At 43.2% G+C, this 19,098-nt stretch overlaps 2 protein-coding genes across 2 annotated transcripts in view; both read left to right on the top strand.

The window, feature by feature from the left end:
- The window catches only part of LOC6604248 (protein tramtrack, beta isoform), a gene marked incomplete at its 3' end in the record, with an annotated part of 92,033 nt that extends 82,215 nt beyond the window's left edge, over positions 1-9,818 (top strand). Inside the window, exon 3 of the mRNA XM_026990944.1 lies at positions 9,542-9,818. Within this exon, the coding sequence (XP_026846745.1) occupies positions 9,542-9,818 (277 nt within the window). The remainder of the gene's footprint in view (positions 1-9,541) is intronic.
- On the top strand, positions 9,813-10,784 carry LOC6604475. The gene is made up of 2 exons (XM_026990945.1): positions 9,813-9,960; positions 10,021-10,784. Exons 1-2 carry the CDS (start codon positions 9,840-9,842, stop codon positions 10,200-10,202), a joined length of 303 nt encoding a protein of 100 aa, XP_026846746.1. The 5' UTR covers positions 9,813-9,839; the 3' UTR covers positions 10,203-10,784.
- The last annotated feature ends 8,314 nt before the right edge of the window (positions 10,785-19,098 follow it).

Raw genomic sequence — 19,098 nt, 5'->3', positions numbered from 1 at the left:
AGGAAAGCGGGACACAAGAATAAAAAAAAAATAATAAAAAAATTTTGCATGTCCAAAAAGAGCATTGTAGAAAAATGTTTGTGCCTTTTATGACATCAGTGCACAAGTACAAAGCGGACCAATTAAAATCTGTAATGAGATTATTAAGCTTCGCAAACTCGGCTTTACGAAAGTAGCGGACACGTTCAGGTAGCCTACTCGACCGATCCAATACATTTGGTCCTATATATACCGAAACTTAAAGTTTAGAATGGTAGGCGTCTTTAGGTATAGTGAGCGGAAGGGCTCGGGTTAACAACACTATGGTCGGATCTGATTAATTTTTCACATGATTGACTTGTTACAGGGACAGGTCAAGCAAGCCGTCAACAAAGTCATGTCGTGACATGGGCACTGGGTTACTAGACTCGTTTACCGAAGACCAAACAGTTCCTGGAAAGTTGAAGTCGCCAAGAACTATTATATGACCTTTATCTGATAGCGGGGAAGAAACAACGGTTAAAGCGGAAAAGTGTTGCTCATAAATTGAAATATTCGAAGAAGGTGGAATATACGAGCAAGTAATGAATATAGCAAAAGCGGGAAGAATCAGTTTTACACACAGGAATTCCAGGTCCTGTTGAACTTGGACTGTGAAGTGTTCCGACGTGAAGTTAGAGTCCACTGCAATCAGAACCCCTCCTGCACGTCGATAATCGTTGTTAATCTCTTATTTCGCTTGTTTGGCGAGAGAGAAAGATCATAGTTCGACCAGAGTGGCTTGGACCTCTTCTTTGTTCTCGGGGATATGCACGATGCGTGGTAGGTATACAGTTACTCCTTGGATAGGGTCTCTATGGACTATTTACTATATCCTCCGCAGATTACACTGAGCCCGAGTTCTCGAGTTTCGAGGTAACCGTCTTTTTAAATTTATCCCAGTTGTGTTCCGGTGGTTTTTGATAGACTGCTTTCTTCGGAGCGTGTTTAAAATCGCACTTAAACTGAGTGAACTTGTGATCTGAGAAGGATGGGTTTTCAGAGACTCTCCAGCCAGATACCAAAGTACTCTTTCCCGTTACAAGTGTTAGATATAGCACGCTTGACGAGGTGAAACCTACAGCGGCACCAGCGTGGCTTATCTTGAAACGAGGATCAAGATATCACCCTATCTTATCATTATTGCGGCCGTAGTATTACAGCTGAAGTGGCCTGCTCCCGCCATGTCCGAGGTGTGACTGCTGGCGACACCCAGAGAGGATTGTTACGCTTTTCACCAACGTTGGGGTTGACGCTTCAAACTGGGCTTGAACGTCTGTCCGCACCATATTTTTCCCGAAGGTACATACATGGCTGATGTTTTTTGGGGGGACCACCCCCTAGCATTATATACCTGCCGGCCAGGTATCACAAGCCATGGTCCTGGTTCAGTTCACCTAACTTCAGATTGGAAAGACGCTGGACCATTGACAGTCCAAGCGACAGTGCATTACCCTTGTCCGGGATAATCCAACGTCCATTGACCAACACCCTCGTGGAGGGTTTGCCAGCCAGGCAATAATACACCGGAGATTTTTTTCCGACAGTGATCCGTTCGTTACGTTGACGGAGGCTAGCCCGACGTCTGTTTCGTATTGCTTTGTTTAGACTGTTGTCCAAACGGCCACCAGGTCTTTCGTTGTCAGCTGCAAAAGAGGTAAAAAATATAGTGGCTTGTTAACAGATAAATTGAAAAATTAGAAGAGTTTTTCTAATCAGTTACCGAAAACTTTGGGTGGCTGTAATTTAAATTATTTATTTGGCGGGGCGAAAAACTTGATACGCTCGATCTATTTCAAGGTTGGCGAACAACTATATTTTCTTCACAATTCAAATCTCTTATTCTAGCTATCCTACGGTGGCAAAGCGGGGCGAATTCGCCAAGAGCGAGAGAGCGAGCTTTTATTGCGCTCCCGCTTTGCCCTAGCCTAACTTACACTAGACTTCATAATTCATAATTCATAATTCCATCTATAACTAATAATTGTGGCCATGGATGGAAGGTCACGCAACACCGGCCCCGTTTAACGCCTGCATCGGCTTCAACACATTGGGAGCGGCGCTAATTTGTGTATGGGCCGCCGAAAAACCGCTCCAGTGCTAGTCCTTATTTCGACGACCCTGACCATGCCGTCCTCTCCTGCGTGCGTGGCTATGACCCACCCTACGAGCCACTCCTGAGGCGGCAGATTGTGTTCGGCCACGATGACGAGGTCTCCTTCCTCGAGGTTCGGTTGCTGCTGGTGCCATTTGCCCCGAATTTGCAGCCCCAGGACATATTCGCGGGACCATCGCTGCCAAAACGCTTGCCTGACTTACGAGACAAGTCGCCATCGCCGCAAGCAACTGAGACTCTCCTGGTCCGGAGTCCGCAGTGCTGGGGGGGCGATGAGCAACCCGCCTGTCAGCAGGTGCCCGGGTGTTAGGGCCTCGCCGTCGCTTGGATCTTGGCTGATGGCTCCCAGCGGCCTCGAGTTCATTATGGCCTCGATGCCGACGAGGACTGTGGCGAGCTCTTCGGCGGTTAGGAGCGCGCTGCCTACCGCCCGTAGGAGTAGGCTCTTGGCAGTTTTTACACCTGCCTCCCATAGCCCTCCCATGTGAGGAGCTCGCGGCGGTATGAACGCAAATTCGCATCCGTTTTTTGACGCAAAGTCGCGAATTGCGTCTCCCTGCTCCTTGAGTCTGATCCGCAGAGCGCTGAGATGGCGGCTCGCTCCGACGAAGTTCGTCCCGTTGTCGCAATGAACGACTTGGGGATATCCTCGGCGCCCGACGAACCTTTGAAAAGCCAACAAAAAACAATCAGTGGTTAGATCGGAAACTATTTCTAGGTGAACCGCCTTGGACGCAAAACAAACAAAAAGCGCAATGTATGACTTGTATGGGGGCCTTCCGCGAATTTTCAATGTCGTGTGCACTGGTCCACAAAAATCAACGCCGCAAATTGAAAATGGGCGGAGAGCACGGAGTCGATCTGCGGGTAAATTCCCCATGAGTTGCGTCAGCAATCGAGGCTTGCATTTAAAACAGCGCATACATGATCGAACTGTCTGACGGCAGACCTCCTGAGCGTTCACTATCCACACGCTCTGTCGAAGGATGCTCACAAGTGCTCGTGGGCCGACATGAAAATTCGAATGGTGCAGATGACGAATATAGCTTCGCACGAATTGCGAGCGCTTAGTCAAAAGCAGAGGAAACTTGGCATCGTATGATATAGGAGCTTTAGCTAGTCGCCCCCCCACTCGCAACAACGAAAAGTTACACCAAGTCCCTGTGTCTTCATGGATGAATGGGTTCAACCGCTGAAGACTAGGACCAATTGTAGATCCTTTCCTAACCTTTTCGATTTCTCCTTGATACTCGTGATGCTGGACGATTTCGACAATTTTATAAAAGGCTTCATTGTATTCGGTCGGTGAGATAGTTTTTTTGAATTTTAGGCTTGGGTCTTTACATTTTCTTATAAAGCGGAACACATACACGAACACTCTAAGCAGTTTGAGGTGTGACGAGAATCCCTCGATGACATCTAACAGCTCCGAACTTCGCACAGCCGCGGTCAGCCCGACCGCAGTCTTCCTCTTTTCCAGCTGAAGATCATCGGAGTGTTCGAAATGAGCGTTGTTGGGCCAGTTTTCTTCTTCCTCTTTCAGAAATGATGGTCCTTCGAACCAAATTGACTGAACGATTTCGTCGACGTCACAACCTCTTGAGACAATATCTGCTGGGTTCTGTTTCGTGGGTACATGCCGCCACGTAGCATCATCTGACCACTCTTGAATCTCAGCCACTCTATTTGAAACGAAAGTCGACAACGACGATGGATGAGACCGGATCCAATGGAGAGTTACCTCTGAATCCGACCAATAAACGACTCGTTCAATGGGCACGTTTAATAGGGGCTTGATTCTGTGACAGAGATCTGCGAGAAGGTGAGCGGCACATAACTCAAGCCTTGGGAGCGTTTTGGTCTTGAGCGGCGCTACTTTGGATTTCGAAGTCAACAATGATACTTTTAAACCTTCTGCAGTTCTGCTACGTATATAGACGCACGCTCCATACGCTCTCATGGAGGCGTCAGCAAAGGCATGTATTTGAACCGGTGACATCGGATCGGAATACACAAACCGAGATATGGATATGTCTTCCAATTGAGATAGTGTATTTTTCAACTTATTCCACGCTGTTTCCAAATGCAGCGGGATCGACTCATCCCAATCTAGTTTGTTAAGCCAAAGCTCCTGCAATAGGATCTTGCCTTTTATAACGATAGGACTTAATAAACCAAGGGGGTCAAACAACTTTGATGTCACCGATAGTATGTTCCGTTTTGTCGCTCGGAGACCCATAACTGAATTGTCAATTTTGAACTTAAAGGCATCGTCAGTAGGTAACCATGAGATTCCTAACGCCTTTGTCGACTCTGAATCCGAGATTGTTATGGGTTTGGCTGTGCTCTCAGATGCGGTGATCTCGGGTGAGTTTGAAAACCACTTAGTCAACTCAAACCCTGCGGTCTGAAGAACCTGAGACACTTCGGACTTAATTGCCCTTAGCTCCTCTACGCATGCAGCACCAGTCAACAAGTCATCGACGTAAAAGTCGGACCCAATAACGTTAGCAGCTCTAGGGAATGAGAGCTTCGCAGACTCACTCAACCTTTTCAAACACCGGATAGCTAAGAATGGGGCTGGTCCAGTCCCATAGGTTACAGTGTTGAGCTTGTATAATCTCAAGGATTCAGAAGGGTCTCTTCTCCACACTATGAGCTGAAACTGCCGATCCGCTTCGTTCACCATCACTTGGCGATACATCTTTTTAACATCAGCAGTCAGGGCAAACCTGTGCAGACGGAAACGGAGCAGTGTCGAGTATAATTCCTCTTGAATGGTAGGTCCCACCATCAGAATGTCATTTAAGGCCACCTGTGAGGACGTCTTGGACGAAGCATCGAACACGACTCGGAGCTTGGTAGACGTACTTTGGGGCCTCAGAACACACTGATGAGGGATTACGTAGTGTGGATTAGACGGAATCGTATTGTCAGTAGGAGACATATGACCTAGGGAGAGGTACTCTTCCATGAATTCCAAGTACATTTTCTTCAACTCAGGGTCACGATGCAATCGTCTTTCAAGCGACAAAAACCGCCGTTTCGCAACCTCAAAAGAGTTGCCTAAACAATTTGGATCTGATTTAAACGGGAGCCTTACTTCGAACCGACCTGATGATAGTACCTGAGTCGTCTTACGATAGTGTTCTTCACATAGCTTGTGCTCAGGTGTGGCAATTTTCTTGGTAGATGGCATTTCTTCCAGTGACCAAAACTTTTTCAAGGTCCTATCGATGGATACTAGCAACTCTTCACTGCAACTCAAACTGCTTGTAATTTGAGGAGCAGAACTCCTGGAAACATATTTTCCCGACACAACCCAACCAAGAAGGGTTTTCTGAAGAGTTGGAAAGTCAGGACCTTGTTTAATTTGACCAACAGCTAATAATTCAAAGAACGATTCTGCTCCAATTAACATATCTATTCTTTGTGGCTTGTAGAAATAAGGGTCTGCCAGTGGTAGGTTCTCTGGGATTCGCCAGTCAGTCACATTTACTGACTGGTCAAGGTGATAACCTGAAATTGATTTCAGGATCCAAAAATCAAAGGAGAACTCACTACCATTTATTCGCGACTTCACCACTGTGTGTATTTTATCCTTTACTTGAGAATTAGATTCACCAATTCCAAGCAAGTTAATACAGGACTCCTCTCTACGGATCTGTAAGCGATTAGCGAGGTCCTCGGTAATGAAATTTGTTTGTGATCCAGAGTCGAGCAGAGCTCTGGCCAGAATGTGTTCACCGCTCTTAGTTCGGACGCTTACGATCGACGTAGCCAGAATTACCCTGTCCAACGCTGTCGCATGCAAAACATGTGACGTGGAAGGTTGATTCTGATTTGATGGAGGAGAAGGACTCTCTTGGGGTGGTGGCAACGCGAGACTATTAGCCGACACTGTGTATCGATGCAATAATGTATGATGTGAGCGGCTGCACACTCGACATTTATTGGCTTTGCATTTTACAACAGCGTGGCCTTTTCGCAGACAATTAATGCATAGGGATGCCGACTTAGCAAACTCAAACCTTTGCATCACCGAGAGACGCGAAAATGAAGGGCAATTTGACACTACATGGTCTCCTGAATTGCAGTAGCTACAAGTTTGCTGAGTTCTACTGTTGGTGGAAGTGGAAGAACAAGCAAATGAACTGCGATTATGTTGCTTGCTTGGCATGACTTTGTCTTGCCTTGGCTTGGTCGATTCTTCAGCAGACAGATGCTGGTATCGACGATTCAAGACTTTCTCAAAGTCGGACCAAAGCGGCAACTTCTCATAAGTAAGCTGTTCATCCCACTTTTGTTTCGTCACTGGGTCGACTCTGTTTAAAACGAGATGAATGAGCATTGCATTCGAAATTGTTGTATCATCTCCGATCGACAGTAACGATCCGTAAATCGACGAAACAGTATCGATTAGAGTTCTTAGAGATGATGCAGATTGATGCGACATTCTCGGCAGATTGAACAATGTGGAAATATTATTCGTGAAAATCAAATAATCGTTGTCATACACTCGTTTTAGGCCAGCCATGGCCTTTTCATAATTTGCCTCGGTGACTTGGAACGCCTTTATTGTTCCTAATGCTTCATCAGAGAGGCACGAAATCAAATGATTAAATTTTTCGATCACCGGTATGCTGTTGTCGCTATGGACTAGTCTTTCAAAAAGGCTAATGAAATTTTTCAATTCCGAGTGTTTACCACTAAATTTGGGTAATGCCAATTTCGGAAGTCTAGCATGAGTTGGGGCTGAAGAAGACACTGGCTTCGTCTCGCTTGCTGCATCAAAGGCGGCGATAAGCGACATTATCTTTCCTTTGGTGACAATTATCAGCTCTTCCAACTCGGCTGCATATGCATCATCACCTGTTATATCCTCGATTTGCTCCTGCAAATGGTTAGCCTTTTCAATTGAAGCATTCAAACAATCTAATCTACATTGTAATTCCGGTAATTGCAAAGGAATCGACCCTTGATCTAATCGATCCTCTAAGCGGCGAATGCTTTTTACTCTACTTTTGAGCTTAATCTTTAAGTCTTCAAGAGTGGGTTTACTTTTTTCTGCCATAATGGTTGTGTTTTTATTTATTTATTTATTATTATTATTTTTATTTATTTTTTTTTTTTTTTTAAATTTTAAATTTTTGAACGAGAACGATAATCGAAAACGAATTTTAATTGAATGTCGAGGCACGAGGTATCAAGGGAAAGAGTTGTTGCAAGTAACAGCCGAAAACAATATACCCGTTAGATACAGGGTAGCGCGTCACTTGGCAAGTAACAGCCGAAAACAATATACCCGTTGGATGCAGGGTAGCGCGTCACTTGGCAAGTAACAGCCGAAAACAATATACCCGTTGGATGTAGGGTAGCGTGTCACTTGGCGCACCGTTAAGCTCAAGAGCGGCAACGAAAATTCTCCCAACAAATACAACGCAAGCAGCAGTGGAGAAGCGAAAGCGAAAACGAAATAATGCACCGGTGCTGCTGCTTGTATGTATGTGTGGATATTTTCTATACGCCGTGGCTTGGGTGAACGAACGAACAAACTTTGAGAGGTTCTAACGACGAGAAATGTAGAACAAAATAAAATGGTGGGGGGGGGGGGGGGGGGGAGGGGGGGGAGGGGCGACAGTGATTGCAGTAAACGAAAGATGTATGTATGTATGTACATATAACTGTTGCGTCCAAATAGCGGTTCACATATGTATGTCTGTTTGTGTCGATATGTATGTATGTATTTATGTTTTTAGTTATATTTATGCAATTACTAACAAAATGCATGCAATCAAGCTCTACTATATATGTATCATACGTCTGTGCCTAGAATTGAAGGCGATGTGCAATGTTTTCAGCACAAGACACCTCAAAGAGAGATCTGAATGTCTTTTGCTCAGCCTTCTATTTTCTGCACAAATACCTCTGATTCCTCTTTTGGATTTTTGAATCCAACTGCTACTTTCCTGTCTTTTTCGCAGGGCATCCCTCGGCGGTAGCAGAATTGCACAAAAATTATTGTTGGCGCGACCGACGCGATGATATTTTACAAAAATTGATTGCCGATTGCACACACACACGACGCGGGCAACGAATATGTTTGCATATGTATACTGCAATTTCTTGTGTCACTGTCACTTGTTTTTTGTTGCCTATAATTCACTTTACAGTCCACCCGGGGGCGCCATGAAAAATTAGAAGAGTTTTTCTAATCAGTTACCGAAAACTTTGGGTGGCTGTAATTTAAATTATTTATTTGGCGGGGCGAAAAACTTGATACGCTCGATCTATTTCAAGGTTGGCGAACAACTATATTTTCTTCACAATTCAAATCTCTTATTCTAGCTATCCTACGGTGGCAAAGCGGGGCGAATTCGCCAAGAGCGAGAGAGCGAGCTTTTATTGCGCTCCCGCTTTGCCCTAGCCTAACTTACACTAGACTTCATAATTCATAATTCCATCTATAACTAATAATTGTGGCCATGGATGGAAGGTCACGCAACATAAATAGATTTGATTACCGTTTTATGGAGCCATTCCCGGGACTTTTTCGCCATTTCCAGTGGCGATGTAGCAAGCCTCACGCTATACTCCTTTTGCTTGATGTACGATTGCTTTGAGGCATTATAATTGTCATCAGGTTGGCGTCTGGAGAGGAGATATTTGTTGGACCATTACGCATCCCCTTTGCCGGTTCGTGTCGCCACCTTCTTGTCCCGGATGCTGCCGACAGATATCGCATCTTTGGAAGATCCCTTATATGTGGGATGTGTATCCATAGTGTCGACGCACGTAGTTCATAAATAAAGAATTCGTGTGATCGGATTAATTTATTTATGTACATATATGTATAAATTATTAAATTACACCAGAACACAACGAGTATGCTGTTATTAGGTATTTTTATTGATTATGTTAAGTTAACAATTCCTCAGAAGCGTTAGCTAGCTGAGTGGTATCAAACATTGGAGTTATGATAGTTATTGAACTCGGTAGCGGTAGCTGACCGAATATTATGAATGAGAATTAATTGATCAAGGCGAGCGATACTTAAGACTAATTATTAATGAAATTAAAAGCTATGATTGCAGCCGGCTTCGCGGACAGTGCTGCCGCGGCGCTGCCGTCACTGCAGAGCGGTCGCCGCCCTTCCAAGAACTTCAACGTCGCTGGCAGCTGTTCGGCACCCGTGGGAACCGCTGACTTTCGCCTTGTGGGTGGTGTTGAATTACTGCAGCTGCATCCGCCAAACCTGTGACTCTGGTCGTGGACCTCGCTGATATGCTAGGTCAGCACACGCCCAGTGTCGGTGGTTAACTTATATATGTACAATAGACATTACACCTAAATACAATTTTTTTATGAAAACAAATTTCATTCAAATTTACATATTTTATTTTATAGGTCCCAGCAGCACCGAAAGCATCAGCCACATAATTTGGACTCCACCATCGAAGACGATCACAACTATGTAGCTGCTCACGATGATGACAATGAAAGCAGCGTAGCCCGTATTGCAAGCAGTGGGAGTGGCCTTCCCCAAATTTTCGACGCAGATACTCCTGGCAACATATCGGTAGGCCTCATGCATAGCTCAATCGATAGTTACACCTCATATAAGCGTGTTCGACGTTCGGAGGCCTCTTTAGCACAAGCGGCTAAATGCGTTTCAAAGGGCGAGACATTCCAAACAGTCAGCAATATGTTCAATATACCTGTCTCAACCATTCGTTTCTATATGGCACGAAAAGGCATTCTTCCGAAGCGAAAACGCGGACGTGGAGCCTCTCATGCGGGAAATTTATTTACAACAGCGAATGCAGGTACGCTTTTGACTCCAAATTCTGGCACAGCTCATCACCTGTCTCAAAATACACCTTTAGATACCGTACTAAAGAGCGGCAATAAAAACGCAAGTGGAAGCAATAGTCCAGCGGCGGTAACGGCAACTTCTAATTTACCGTCCCTAGAAATTGGCACAACAGCGGCTGGTGTGCCTTTCCATATCCTTAGCGATGCGTCGACTTTCGCACTGAGCGAGCAGCACCAATTACATATGATCTAACCATGCTGCTTACCTTTGTTTAGCCTGACATTAATGCATATTTGAATTGAGAATGAGGTTTTGTAAACGCTTTGTTTTGTGCTATATGTCAGGTTGATGGTATGGAAAACATAAGATTTGTATGACTGCTGATAAAGAAAACGAATGCCTATGAGTTTTTTTTTGGCTTCTTATATTCCTCATACAACAAAACGCACGCCATGTTAAAGATAGCCATGTGGTAAACACAGCAAAATTTCAACCAAGAACATCAATTTAAATACAATATAAATTATTGTATGTGTTTAAAAAACAACATACGCTAATCGCATTATACATTGCTATCAAGGCTTTCCAGCTGCTTCCTGAATTTAAATGTTTTTAGTGTTAGCATTCAGTTTCGCTTTGGTTAATATTTAAAAATCTCGTTATGCATAATTGAAGTGAATAATAATAAAGACTTATTTTTTAGTTAGTGCATTTACAATGACGACTACTTCTTGAATTTTCATATTATATGCAATCATCTTCTATTGTCTACTGTTATTCATTTTATGTCTGTCTTCGTTTCATAACTTGATTATACCACACTCATGAGTTAACTGATGATATGTATGTAAATGGTTATACTCATAATTCTTACCATTTCATGAATAAATTATAAATTATCAAGCTCATGAGAAAAACAGCGAGCAAACTAAATACTTTAATGGTATTTACAAGAGTATTTACAAACACAAAAAACTTCATTTATATAAGTTATTTTGTTAATCTTAAATTCGGAAAATTAAATTAGTTGCAAATTAATCTAAAATGTAATTATGTAAATGTGTTATGTATAACTTTATAAAACACTTAATCTAGTTGAGCGCTCATCAGGTATAGTTTTTGGTTTTTAAAAAAGGTGAAATAAATAAATTCGGGTTTTTGTAAAATACAAAGATGGTATTTCTTATATTTATCTACAGAACCTTAATGTCAGAATGCTTGCCATGTTAAATTTTTTTGCAATTAAATACAATTTTGTTTGGAAAAAATGTAAAAAATGTTGAAGTACAAACAGCATTAGAAAGCTAACAAAAACGTTTTTTTTATAAAAAAAAAAACAAATAGTAAAGAACAAATTTATGCGCGAAGTTTATTTTTAATATAAGATAAATACTTTGAATACCTTAAATGACAAAATTGGTAAACAATGAAACACGGAAACTTTTGTAAATTCACAGGAAAACAATTAAAGGGTATTACGCTTATTTTGCATACAAACCACCACCTAGTTAAAAAAATATGAAAACAGTGGTTCTTTAAAACAAATCGATAACTTATTAAAATAGTTTAATAATTGTTCCTCACTTTTATTGGTTTCCGAGACTCGACTTCCGACCTTCTGTTATCGGACTCTCGGAGACTATAAAGGCTAAAATAACCAAATATGGTGATAATATTCTTTGACATTGAAATTTTTGAAAACTCTGTGGTATCAACTTCAAAGATATGAAACTTTTACTGCTCACAATAACATACATATGTACATACATTGATGCAATCTACCAGTCTTTCAAAATATTTGAGGTCGGATAATTATTAAAAAACGAAATAACCAAGATCCAACCAATAAAATTTCTCTGATATCCTTGATATCTCTTGTCTTGTCGTTGCCAGAAAGTGGTTAGAAAAGCGGTAATCCTTTAATTTGCAGTGGTTAACTTTAAATTAATTAACTGAATCGTGGGCAAGAAATAATCTTCGTTGTTATACGTTTATATTATTATCTTACACGACAAAATAAAAGAGATGCGATCCTTTAAAGTAGATATTTTCTTTATTTATATCCATATCTTGGTTTTTTAATATTTCTAAAAATAATCCAACCAATTAAAAACTGCTACTTTATATGTTCCATAAAAAGTTTGCCACATCAGATCACGATTGAATTAAAATATCATAAGCATGAAAATCATGCTAAAATATATTTTATTTGTACTATTTTTGAAAGATAATAAATCAACATTGCATAAACTTAATGTTTCTTCATAGCTCAGTCATTCTAGCTGGACTACTTTGCCATATATGTATGTAGTTACTTTGTTAGAATGATTGATATTGTTTTCATATAAATTAAAAATATATTTTTAACCTAATTAAAAATTTTGTGATTGCTTTTAACCTCACCTATACAATAGTCATTGTTTAAGTCATACAAAAAGTGTGTATTAATAGAACATCTTTTGTATACATATGTATAAAAGAAAAGTTTTTTGTATAAGCAACACAAACAAAAACAAACAAGTTAAACTTATGTATAATATAAAAATACAAAATACAAAGAACAATAGAAATAAAATTGTAATACAAATTAAATCCTGAATTTTCATCTTTATTTTTCACGCAATTCAGTTTTATTACATTTTATTACTTGTTCAGAAGAAGCACTGAAAAGACAATTTACGATAAAAGGACAGGGTGCGCCATCTTGTAGTACGGTATGGAAACATCGAATAACATTTAAAAAAAAAAAACCGATTTTCATAAGTGAGGTATTTTTATTTGGTTTGGTTCTTTACAATATATTTAGACTAATTTTTGGTAAACAATATCAATTAAGTGGCCGCCTTTTGAAAATCGGTTGTCTTTTTTTTAAAGTTATTCGATGTTTCCATACCGTACTAAAAGATGGCGCACCCTTTATGTACATATGTATGTATGTATTTTTATTCTTGAGCAGGATGAACAAAAAAATGTTTACATATGTTTACAAAAACGCGCCAAGCATTCTAGCGCCGCATAGTGGGTACTTTGGCGATTTCAGCTTGCTGAATGAACAACATCGGAACGAAATAGACTTGGGTGTAAGATATCTTCATGAAATAAGCCCAATTTGAAATCTGGCACAAGTACATGGTGCTACGATGTCTAGAAGCTTTAAAATTATGAGCTAAAGTTAAACTTTGTTCCGGTGCATATTTGTCGGTATAAATAAAATTTGTTTATGTTTTTGGATCGATAAAAAACGTTTAATTGTCATTTTCGATCTACATACAAATTTTATATTTAAATTTAAATCGAACATAATTTTTAAATTTAAAAAAAAACTATTTTTCTTATAAAACTTTGTCTAAATTTTTTATTTTTAGAAGTAATATCTAACAATTTTAATGTTTTTAAAGAATAACTACATATTTGCCGATTGATATTTTGGTGTATTAGTATATCTCAGTGCTGGGTTATTTTAAAACTTTGACTTGACATTAAAAAAAAATATTCTTGAAATTCATTGAGATTTTTTCATACCCGGTAATCGAAGACTCTAGCGATATACATATTAGTTTTGTGTTTGTTTGGGGTGGGGGGGATTGGTACGAAATTTTGAAATAAACCTGTAACAGTGAGATGCAACAGGAGTGTGGATACCAACTTTGGTTGCTCTAGTTTTTATTGTCTCTGAGATCTGTGGATGCCACAGATTTTCGTCCTTTGTGGGGGCGGAAGAGGGTGGGGCGAACTTTTGAAATGCACTTGTTCGATATGCAGGTTCGATATCTCAGGAGTGTGGATAGAAAGAGCGAAAATGAAATTTTTTTCTTCATTCTGGTTATCATTATTATAACCAGAATGAAGAAAAAAATTTCATACGATCTGGTTCAGATTCTGCAGTCTAAAAAAAATTGGCATTCTCATTCGATTCGCTTCTAGCTCTTGCTTAAGCCGGTTGTTTTTTTTTGCTCCTACATTCTCCGCCCTTTGCTGAAATATCTTACAACATTGTTGTCACTTTGGGATCTAGCCTGCTTCTCTAGATCGCTTTGCAGCGTTCTAAGGGAGACAGGCACGTTCTCGGTTCTCCTATTCTCCAGCCCGACGCCTTCCTTAGCTAGTACGTCCGCCGCCTCGTTTCCTTCGATGCCTTGGTGGCTGGGAACCCAATAGATCCGCACTGACTTTGTCGTGCTTAGGGTATCTAGTGCCTCCCTGCTCGCCAAGACACTTCTGGAACTGACCACGGACCGCCGCTTGACCGTCGACGAATAGATTGACCGCGTCTTGTGCTCGCTCTATAAGATGAGCGACCTCTGCTGCTTTCCGGATGGCGAAAACTTCCGCCTGAAATATGCTGCATTGGTCCGGTAGCTTATACGACAGGGTCTCTCAGTATCTCAGGGTCTCAGGCAGAATAAGCCCGCTCCTATTCCTCCGTCCATCTTGGAGCCTACCGTATATATGTTGAGGTGCTTATCTTGGTCCCTTCCCTTTTTCCAGTCTTCGGGTCCCAGAGATGAGATAGTTTTGATGTCGGGGAAAGTTTGGGGGGTCATGTAATTAGTGGCCATATCGGTACCTTGTACATCTTGGTAAAGAGGGTGAGGTCCGTCTTGTCCGCGTTGATACTGAGTCCTACATCTTCCGGCCACTCATGTATCTCCCTGAGTGTACGTTCCATTAAGGAGCTGAGGGTCGATGGACATACACCCGTAATAAGAATGCTTATGTCATCTGCATAGGCTGTTATCTTTGGGGCCTTCCTCTCAAATCTCGTCGACCACCATTTTCCACAGTAGTGGCGACAGGACTCCACCCTGAGGTGTGCCTCTGTGTGCCGTCTTAACCCTGGAAGCGGTGCCCCACTCCGATTGCACCCGTCTACAACATAGGAGGTTTTTGATCCAAACGTTGATTGCTGGATGTTTGCTGGATGTTATTCGCTTCTAGGCGACTTGTTATTGCGGTTGTGGCCACGTTGTTGAATGCTCCGGAGGTGTCAACTACTGCCCCCAGTGCATACTTTTTATTGTGAAGGGCGCTCTCGATGGTGGAGTAGGCGTGTTGGTTTGTTGACATCAGTCCCCATACCTCATTCCTGATGTGTAAATCCAACAACCTTTCTAGTGTTTTTAGTATAAAGGAGGTAAGGCTTATCGGTCTGTAATCCTTGGGACTCACATGGCTGCACTTTCCTGCCTTTCGGAGGAAGACAACTCTCGAGGTTCTCCATTGTACAGTGATATAGCCCGTACTTAGGCATGCTGAGTATTTTGCGAAGAGTAATGGGTCGATCACCTCCTTGGTCAACTGCATCATGGCTGGGAATATCCCGTCCAGTTCTGGTGCTTTTATGGCCGCGAAGGAGTCTATGGCCCAGTGGATTCTTTTAGTGGTTAACAGACCTGTTGGGGGGTGCTGTTTCTCGGTTGCCAGGTCCTGATGCTCCTTGGCGTCAGTGACCTCGTTGCATCCAGGGAAGTGCGCCTCCATTAGTGCTGTTAGGGGTTCTTTACTGCCTTCTGTCCACTGTCCGTTTTCTAGTTTTAGTTGGCTCTATACTGTGGGCTGTTTTGAAAGCAGCTTCCGGAGCCTAGCGGTTTCGGGCACTTTCTCGATATTGGAGCAGAAGTTCCTCCACGAGTTTCATTGTGTCTTGCGTATTTCTTTCATGTAGCTCTTAAGTAGTATTTTGTATTCCTTATTGACGATCTCTTCGCTGGCTTGAGGTTGTTCCTTTGGAGAGAAAGATCTCGGATCCACCAGCGTGGCTTGGACCTCTTCTTTGTTCTTGAGGGTTTGCACGATACGTGGTAGGCATCCAGTAAATCCTTGAATAGGGTCTCTAGGGACTTCTTTATATCCTCCGCGAGCTTCGAAATAACTGTCTTTTTAAACTTTATCCAGTTTGTGTTCCGGGGGTTTCTATAGACTGTTATCTTCGAACAGTGTTCGAATTCGCACTTGAACTAAATGTACTGATGGTCTGAGAAGGATGGTCTTTCGAGGACTATCCAGTCAGATACCAAAGTACTCTTTCCGTGACGAGAGTTAGGTCTAGCACTTTTGACGAGGTGGGACCTACGAAGGTGTGTTCCTCCCCCACGTTTGCTAGGTCTAAGTTAGTGGATAAGATAAAGTCTAGGAGTGACTCACATCTATCGTTGATGACGGGGCTTCCCCACACATTGGAGTTGGAGATTTCTGGAGCCGGCTTCCGTCACCAGACGGAAAGATCTTCCGGTGGAGCGGGCCTGTCGTGTGCCATGTAGCAGGAAGCTGCCATAAGGCGCTTTTCCTCGCTCTCCAGCATCACTACCGTCAGGTCGTCCGTACTGTAATGAGACATAAGTTGAGCATGGATTCCCTTCCGTATGAGTACGGTGGTTCTGTTCCTGCTTACCGATGTTGAGTAGAGAAGTTTGTAATTTGAGGACCTTAGCCCGGCCACGGAGTTGCCTGACGCAATCCACGCCTGGACTAAAGCTATGTCGGCGGGCCCGTGCTCCATGGCAATGAGGAGCTCCGCCGACGCTCTTCTGGCTAACTCAACCTCACGACGGGTTGACTATGATCGTCAGGTCACCGTCCTCCTCTTCCTCCGAGTCGACCAGCGCAAGACCCTGGGCGGCCACCAGTATGGTCTCCAGACCTAGGGCCTTTTCAACCTCGCCTGCCTGGAGGGTGTGCGCATCTTTGTGCTCGGGATGGCACTTTTTCAATCGTAGGTATACGCTACCTACGCCCTACGCCATCTTCCCGAACTTGGGATACAAGATATCCTCTGCCTCCTTCCTGATTTGGAGGATAACATGCTGGCCCCCCTCGTTGGGTAGTGGGCTACTCGCATACAGCACCTTCCAGTCAGCCTTTGGCACGTCCGGATTTTGCATTTGCAGCAGTTTCAGTGCTCGCTCCCCCTGGACAGCAATGGGGAAGAGCACCTTCTCCTTTGGTATGGACGGGATCAGCTCCCTGTCTACCACCTCCAGCTTGGCCCCCTCCCACAGAGCTTCCAGTAGGGGCACCTTCTGCACCAGCCACTGCCGCGTTGGGTCGTCGTTACATTTGAGGATCTTGACCCCGTTCAGCCATCCCGCTCCATTGAACGTGGGTATGGGAGCGCTGGGGTCCTCCTCCATTCGTGTGAACAGTGATTCAACGAGCTGCGCTTGGACTAACTTCCACTGCGCCGCCGTCATCCTCCCGTTCTCGTCGTTGCGGTCGATCAAGGCCACAATGAGATGTCTCTTGGACACTTCGCTCATGGCCTTCTGTCTCGGCTTCCTTGCCTTCGGCTAGCGGGTGGCCGCCTTGGGCCCGCTTTGCCGCTTGCTCGCCGGAGTGTCTGTATCTCCTGTGCCCGTTGCTCAGCCCAGGCTAGCTTAGACTTCTCTTCGTGGGAGATATTCGCCTTGACATGCCCGAGGTGTGACCGCTGGCGACACGCAGAGAGGATTGCTCCTCCCCGTGCCCGCCGGTGGTAACAGTCACGCTTTCCACCGGCGTTTGGGTTGACATCCCAACCCGTGTTCGCTCCTTTTCAGCCTCCTTGTTTGGCCCGAAGGTCCATAGGTTAATATTTTTCGGGGGGACCATCCCCTAGCGTTTTATGCCTGGCCGCCAGGCACCTCTAGCCATGGCCCTGGTTCAGTTCCCCCGACTTTAGATCGGGAAGATGATGGACCATTGCCCGGGCATTACTCCGGGCAGGGCAAGCGACAGTGCATTACCAATTGCATTATCAATTTTCATTGATAATTACACTATTTATAGAATGGACCGCCCATCTTTAGCAGGTGGGGTTTTGACTGCAGTCAAATCTTATTTCTCATCTGAGTTATTCCCATTCAATAACATTCATGTTAATTGAATTTGTTGCAATCAAAGTTCGTGTTGGTTCGGCATTTTTCCATTTAACCTGCTCCTACATTCTTCCCAGGTCTGATGCTGAGGTTTACTTAAACCACCTCTCAGCAATTAATACTGTCGTATCTGCATTAGGTTGCAATGATCAAATTATTTTCATGGGGGACTTTAAACTCCCATTTCTTTCTTGGCTGCCTTGTGATGACGCTAACTTGTTGTTTCCCAATTGCCACAATGACTTTATCAATGGGCTAACGGATATTTCCCTTGTCCAAATTAATGCCGTTAAAAACATTAGGGACAGACTTCGTGACCCCATGTTTGTTAACGATTCTTCTCTTTCTACGGTATCTAGAGCAAGCCCAATATCGTTACCTGAAGATCCTTACCATCCAACTTTGTCGATAGTGTACCCGATCTGGTTGTGCTGACAGTTCCATGGCGCTTTGCCACATAAAGTGTTTTCGCAAAATAAACTTTATCGATTTAGATCTACATCTCTCGCGTGTTGATTGGTCGTTTCTTTATTCATTACCGAACATAGATGTAAGATGTTATTTAGAGTATTGTTTATTCGTATTATTATCGCGGTGGCCTGGTATGTGTGCTTACAAAAGTTCTTAATGTTACGGCTTATTTCTGCTGATTTTCTGCTGCTGCTTGAGTCGCGTCCGTATGCTGCTGTTCTCTCCTTTTCACTGCTTCGTTCGGTTCCTCTTCTTCTCTGTCCGCTGTGATCTGCTGCTGTTACTACTGCTGTTGCTGCCGCTGTTACTACTGCTGTTGCTGCTCATCAGCTGTTCCTCTGCTGCTGTTATTACTGCTGTTGCTTATCCCCGCTGCCCCCTCAATAGGCCAGCTGGCCCACTCCTTCTTACACTCGGTCATCCTGATTAGTCATCAGTCCCTGATGACCATGCGTCCTCGTTTTCTACATAAAAGCTCCATAGTTTCATGTTATCATTGCTTGTGGTCGTATTGCTTGGTCCTTCGACGTCTGCTGCCTTCCGAACATTATAGCGTCCGCCTCGTTTCACGTTGGTTATTTCGTATGGCCCTAGGAATTCGCTGGCCATCTTTCTTCCGGTTACAAATTGTGTTCTACGTATGGCTACGAGATCTCCGACCTTGTATCCGTATTCGCATTTCCGCTTTTTATCGAATCGTTCCTTGTATCTGTCCTGGGCCTGCTGAATATTTTCTTTTGCCTCTTGTCGCATCTTTTGCCTCTCGTCTTCAAAATTATCAACCATCTCTATTTCTATTAGCTGAAGTATGTCGCTATCCGGTC

Source organism: Drosophila persimilis, unplaced genomic scaffold (assembly GCF_003286085.1).
Source record: "Drosophila persimilis strain 14011-0111.01,24,50 unplaced genomic scaffold, DperRS2 tig00000631-arrow-arrow-pilon, whole genome shotgun sequence".
Taxonomy (NCBI): Eukaryota; Metazoa; Arthropoda; class Insecta; order Diptera; family Drosophilidae; genus Drosophila; species Drosophila persimilis.
This window is presented reverse-complemented; position numbering and strand designations above follow the sequence as displayed.